Source organism: Ruditapes philippinarum, unplaced genomic scaffold (assembly GCF_026571515.1).
Source record: "Ruditapes philippinarum isolate M1 unplaced genomic scaffold, ASM2657151v2 ctg3405_1_1_1_1, whole genome shotgun sequence".
NCBI lineage: Eukaryota > Metazoa > Mollusca > Bivalvia > Venerida > Veneridae > Ruditapes > Ruditapes philippinarum.
The window spans coordinates 214488-221155 of record NW_026865921.1 but is presented as its reverse complement, the minus strand read 5'-3'; the positions used below and the strand labels follow the sequence as shown (position 1 = coordinate 221155).

Genomic DNA, 6668 nt, shown 5'->3' with positions numbered 1-6668 from the left:
CGTCTCTACCTAAAAAAGTCATTGGGTCACTTAGAACTGAAAAAGTATATGAAAATATACTCAGAATTAAATTGAAAATCGATTTTAAGCGCCATTCTTACTTCCGATTTGAGTTAAAAGCGTTAAAACGCTTTTCATATCTAGGTCATTTTACAAAATAAAAAGAATATTCTAGTACAAAAGAGTAAACGAATGATCTGAATGATCAACAAACGCACCCACCGACCCGACCCAGCATCCTTCATCAAATGGGATAAAAATCTCGAAATAATATTTCCAAACCCGTCACGAAAAAAAAAACTCAAAGGAGTCCCTTTAAACCAACCAGATTTTGATGTTTATTCATAGACACCAACGCGTGACACTTGAAGGTATAGCATTAAACTTATCAGTGTTATCATAGTGTTATCATAGTGTTATAATAATGTTATCATAGTGTTATCATAGTGTTATAATAATGTTATCATAGTGTTATCATAATGTTATCATAGTGTTATCATAATGTTATCATAGTGTTATCATAGTGTTATCATAATGTTATCATAGTGTTATCATAGTGTTATCATAATGTAATCATAATGTTATCATAGTGTTATCATGATGTTATCATAGTGTTATCATAGTGTAGCCATAGTGTTACCATAGGAAGGTTCGATGATGGATTTCAGACAATATTTTTCATTGTATCAAAATGTCTTAATTTTCCTCTTTTATCAATTTATCTTCATATATATATTTTGCGGATATCTTCCTCATAAGTAAATGAAATATGTTTGTCAAAGTGCAAAGAGCTATTTCCCCACGTGGAGTGCACCACTTGATGTGATTTACTAAATGATATTTGCAAATGTCCTCCATTTGAAAATTTCCGTATCAAATATTTCGAGATTTCCGTATTCAGGACAGTTATGGACTGTGACTTCCACTTGATTATTTTGAATCGATCCATGGTTACATGTACGATCAAGTGCTGTCGGTGGACAGCACATTCGACTATTCAAAATGCTTGATAGTAAAAGAGCCTTGATAATGTAAGAATTACTAAGTTCACAAAAGGGTTATTTTTTACAAATCCATGTTATAGGCCTTTGAGAGAGTCCTATTATGCTAACCAAAAAGTGTATTAAACTTCAACTTGTTTCAAAGAAATATGTCAAAGAAGTATGAAAATATCTGAGGTGGCAACGTAAATTCTGAGTCGAAAAAGGGGCATAATTCTGTCAAAATGCTTGATAGAGTAACTCATCCTGTCTACAGGTTGGGGGCATGATGGTGAACAAGTGTGCAAAGTTTCAAAGCCATATGCCAATGGACTTTGAAAATGTTTGAGGCGGTACTCAAATTTTAATGTAAATTCTAAGTTGAAATGGACTTTGAAAATATGTGAGGTGTTACAAAAACTTGAATGTAAATTCTAAGTCGAATAAGGGGCATAATTCTGTCAAAATGCTTGCTCCTGACTACAGGTTGGGGTCATGATGGTGAACAAGTGTGAAAAGTTTCAAAGCCATATGTCAATGGACTTTCAAAATATTTGAGACATTTACAAAAACTTTAACATAAGTGGTTACGCCGACGCCGACGCTTGGGTGACAAGTATGGCTCTTCTTATCGAAAAGTCAAGCTAAAAGACACAAGAAATATGTGAAATTTTTCAAAATCACAAACTATGCTTGTTTGAGTCTACAAATAAGATGCTTTAAGTCTCACGCCCATAGCACCGCCTTAGGTTCAATCTTCAACATTATATCTATTTGTTTGTTTTGGTCACAAGAACTACATTGTAAAGGTCGTTTAGCAGCAACTTTCCAGCTTTTATTGGCGCACAATACACCAAATGTTCCTCCATGTATATATATACTACCGGATAATCAAACTGACATGTAATTCAGTATATAAGAAAGTGAAATTGGACCCAGCTCCAAAGAAACGTATAGGAGTAAAGCAGTATTTCAAATGCTCCCTTACCACCTACATATACTACAAACAAAGTTTCTGATTGGCAGAGTGGCCGAGTGGTCAATGAGTCCGACTGGTAATCTAAGGATTGCAGACCTCGTGGGTCCCAACCTCTCAGGGACAAGCCGGTGTTTCCTTTGCTTTCCTTTGGTTCCAGGAACGGATTCTAGACTGTTTCAATAAGCTCATAATCTTCCAACACTCTTGAATCCGTTCCTGGAACCAACCAGTACTAAGCAATAAATGTAAAGTTTCGAACTATTTTAAATTTGTATAAACTAAAGTTTCTGATTTCTGTGTAAAGGTGTGTTTGAAACAAAACTTGAAAACGTTATATTTAATTCAATTTTATTTCTTTTTTCATAACATATTCATGTATTTAACAAGAAATGTGTCCGCTGTTTGTTGGGTGTATCAAATTGGTCAAGTATTTGTTTACTATCATAACTGCAGCTAGGATGTCTCTCGGTTGTGTTATCATGGTGTCTACATCTAAATGATCGCGTTCCTTCACATGAAGAAGGACCATTGTATTCTGGATTGCCTTCAGAGCAAACGTAATGTTTTGTTGATTCAGCTTTGGACATTCCTGCTTTATCTTCACAAGAATGTCATAGACTGTTTGTAGAGCCTGGAATATTGTACAATAATATTTATAATATACAATGCTAGATAACATTTTGCAATAAAAGAACTGCTTGCATGCTATATTTTACGGTATAGGTGATGCAGATCTATATATGTACAATATATGTTTTATCATGGGAATCATTTTGCTAATTTTTACTCTAGCTGCTTAACTGTTCTAAACGATTAAAAATGTATTTACACAATATTTTTTCTTTCAGTGCATATTACAGAATATATTTCAATACATATAAATAGTACATATCTAAACTATTTAAGTTATCTGCAAACTGTATTATAACAATTATTAATTTGACAAATTTCAACAAAATTAGAGATGTTTTTATTGAACCTAATCACCTCAGCAAGGATTATGCCATTTACAATAAATAAATAAATAAATTTAATTGGAAATAAATAAATAAATAAATAAATTAAATTAATTAAGTAATTAATTGATAAATAAAAAAATAATAATGCTGGATATTTACATCCGGTTTGTTGTCTGTCACAAGGTAAGCAAGATCTGGTAATAAACTTTCAGCATCGGATAGTCTTGGTTGAAAATTCTCCTGGAGTGAAAAGAACAACAAGATATAATTATGTCGTTGACAACAGAAAAATGAATATGTGATAAAAGTTTAATTTTCTTAATAGTACGATAGTCCAGAAAGTATCATATGTTTGGACATTTTTCAATGTGATAAGTTTTAAGCCAAGACTGGTAATTGTTTTGTCGGATCTTTCAATTTATGCAGGCAGTTGTTTTTTTACCAAATATTCAAGGGTTTTATTTTATTTCAGTGTACACAACTGATGAAGCATCTATTGTCGATCTCCTTTAAAGCTACACACACCAAACTATTTCAAGAAAATCAAACTTGAAACAAATGTACTTACATTTTAAGAAAAGTAAAAAAAGATTCAAGACTCAAGTAAATATTTACGTGCGATTAATGACTGCTTTTGCAGTATTTATTCTTCACATTTGACCTCTTTTTGAAAATCTAAGTGAATTTTTAAGTGCCGCTTGCAATGTTTGAATTTACTTTCTTTGTTCACTTCACAATATATTATTTCCAAATATATTTTCAAAATTTTCATGTAAATTAACATGAATTTGGAAGGATTGCTGCTTTAAATGACAATAGGGATAGGAAAAAGTTTTGATATACTTTACTTACATTAGGTATTACAATCGCTTTATATATTTCTGTAAACGCTCCGTATGCGTCCATAAGACATTCTAAAACGTTATGATCCAATGTCTGTCCTTGGACACCACATTCTTCCCCATCAACAAAACCTTCGTCTTCAGCTTCGTAATTGCCGATACCACATGGAACCGATACATTCCGCTGGTAAAGCTTGCTTCTTAATCTATCAGAACTGTAATAGCTTGATATACTTCTCCTTAGATTTCTCATATTTGTTTCCTGAAATTAAAACGATATTTAAAAGATAATAGTACTAGTAATTAAAAAACAGAGAAACTTTTATCTGAAGTGTAGTTCACAAGCATTGGCTGAAATAACAATCCATTGCAACCTTTTGGATAATTTCAAAATGCAGTTTGCAAAAATTGTCATTTGTTGATTTGGAAACTGATGTGGGACTTTTTTCTTTGCTATTTTTAGACGATTTAGAAAGTTTCATAGATAAATGAGTGAAAGTGTAAAAGTTAAGCGATGAGATAACGTGAACTTCCCAGTTCATTATAACTGATAATGAATACAAACGTTGTTCAATACATGTATACATTGTATGTATATTTATAACTATAAATCATAAATAAATATATACATTTTTTTTATAATTGGTGATTTAAACCCAGCTTGTGTTATTTTTACATTGCAATTTTCCCCAAATCAATTATCAAAAGGGAAATTGGGTGGAAAATAAGAATTTGGTCAGTTCAATTAGCGTTTTTGATAATTTGGCCATACTGGGAATGAATCAGATTTTTGAATCTAATGTAAATATATTAATTCATGAAGTGACACAAAAATTGTTTCTTAAAAACGCAGTTCTTTGTCTTTTCAATGTTCCTATAGCTTTGGTTGATATGAATTTTTTTGTTGACTAGTATTCGTAATTCATCATTTATTTTACTATGTATATCTTCCGTGAGATTTGTATTTGTACAATGTTTGTTTGTTTTATTTTCTGGAAATGTCTACACTTTTTGAAATCTAATACAAATGTACCCTTATTATCAAGCCAACAGGTTATCATATTATCAACATATCTACCATGTTTGATAAAAATAATTAATTGGTATTCCAAATGGACTTTTGTATGAAAAGTTCAAGGCCCAATAATTATCATTATATTCTATGTATAATTATAGTTTTATGTTATAAATAATGAATTACATCGCAAATTATAAATAATTTATGTAGGGAAACCATTTTTACAAAATTGTTATATTGAACACATTAATAAAAAATCTCATATGAATTTGTTTTTTGTTGTAGTTGCTGTTTTTTTAACAAACAAACAAACAAACAAACAAACAACACAAAAAACGTGTTTAATACGATGCTAAAATTTAAATTAACAAACAGAGCACATCAATCATACAAAAAAAACAAAAAAAAACAAACAAATAAAATGAACAAAAACTTCCAAAACGACCACCAAAATTAAAAATGTACTTGACACATGTTGGTAAGAAAACTACATCCCATGCTCCTCCCTAGCACCGGCTAAAGCAAGAACCAAACCTTATTTGCTGATGACAAAAATCAATTTTGATAAGGTACAATACCAATCAAATATATTAAATTAAATTAATAACTTTCGTACATGATAGTTTTGTCATCACCAAAGCAGAACAATAATAATAATAATAATAATAATAATAATAATAATAATAATAATAATAATAATAATAATAATAATAATAAACGTTTCGGAAATCTAAAAAATTAAACTACAAAAGTTTTTTTTAAACTTTGAATTAATATTACATTTATATCTATAAAAATATTGTCGGAACAAACTTACATAAATTATGTAAAATAAATAAGTTTCAGCCATGCGACTATAATAGTTATTATTTTATGTTCTACGAAATATAAATGTAATAAATTTCGACGAAAGAAATAATATTAAAAGCATGATGTACACCCTTTCTTGATATAAAGTATTAACAAAAGAGTATGATATGTACAGAACAATCTTATGACAATTGACAATAAATTCCACCATAAAACAAATCTAAAAACTGATGTACTCACGTTTTTGTTGTTGGGTTTGTTCATTACTAACAGCTGTACTGAAAATCCGAGCTTTAAAAACACCAATATTTGGAAATTCTAGGGTCACAAAAGACGTCATTTTTTCCTGAAATTTCACGCCCTCAGGTTTAGAAAACATTAATTTGTGATATACAATTTGTTAAAGTTATCTTGTTCACGGTCAAATCAAAGTCCTTAATTATTTGATATCACTTGATAACAGGTGAAAATTCTGATAAGTTTTTATATGTAACAAGTAAAATATACAATGTAATAATTTCGTTGTCATGTTCAACATTAAATTTCCTTGTCATATACGTGAAAGTAATTTGTAGTCAAACATAATAGTTACTAGTATATCGTGTTACATTTTACTTTTTTGTTATTGTGCACTTATAATGTTACCATTGACATACTAACAGTGAAACTCAGGTAAGACTATCAAAACAATTGTTAAAACAGTCCCATCAATACAACAAATATGAACTGGCCATGAGACGTTGGTTCACTTTTATGAGCTCAAGCTAAAGATACATAACATTATATGGGCAACCAGAGGAAGTCAAAGACCTTGCATAGCAAAACGCCCCATGAGCGTCTAAAAGGTCATGTATGTAATTTTCTTTACCAATCAAGGTCCTGCTATTCAAATTGCCGTACCAAAGGGTTAATCTGTAAATTAATGGCAAGTTTTATAGAATATCTGAAACAGGAAAAGGTTTACGAGCTTCCTCACTCTCCTTATTGGCCAGATCTTGCCCCTTGTGACTTTTTTCCTATTTCCGAGGCTCAAAAAAACCTTGCTGGACGCGGAAAAAATCTCGGTTCTGCTTTTGTCCA

At 30.6% G+C, this 6668-nt stretch overlaps 1 protein-coding gene across 1 annotated transcript; it reads right to left on the bottom strand.

Moving 5' to 3' along the window:
- Positions 1-2309: 2309 nt before the first annotated feature.
- LOC132730743 (uncharacterized) lies at positions 2310-5969 on the bottom strand. The gene is made up of 4 exons (XM_060716727.1): positions 5829-5969; positions 3771-4022; positions 3078-3158; positions 2310-2590 (listed from the first exon to the last, which is right to left on the bottom strand). Exons 1-4 carry the CDS (start codon positions 5850-5852, stop codon positions 2339-2341), a joined length of 609 nt encoding a protein of 202 aa, XP_060572710.1. The 5' UTR covers positions 5853-5969; the 3' UTR covers positions 2310-2338.
- Positions 5970-6668: the final 699 nt, after the last annotated feature.

What these genes read in the sequence shown, in the direction of transcription:
- LOC132730743 (XM_060716727.1), bottom strand. Translation starts at nt 5,852, where the DNA reads ATGAACAAACCCAACAACAAAAAC. An exon ending in ACAAACCCAACAACAAAAAC is followed by an intron (nt 4,023 to 5,828) that starts GTGAGTACATCA and finishes TTTTAATTTCAG; the next exon opens with GAAACAAATATGAGAAATCT. An exon ending in TGACAGACAACAAACCGGAT is followed by an intron (nt 2,591 to 3,077) that starts GTAAATATCCAG and finishes ACAATATTCCAG; the next exon opens with GCTCTACAAACAGTCTATGA.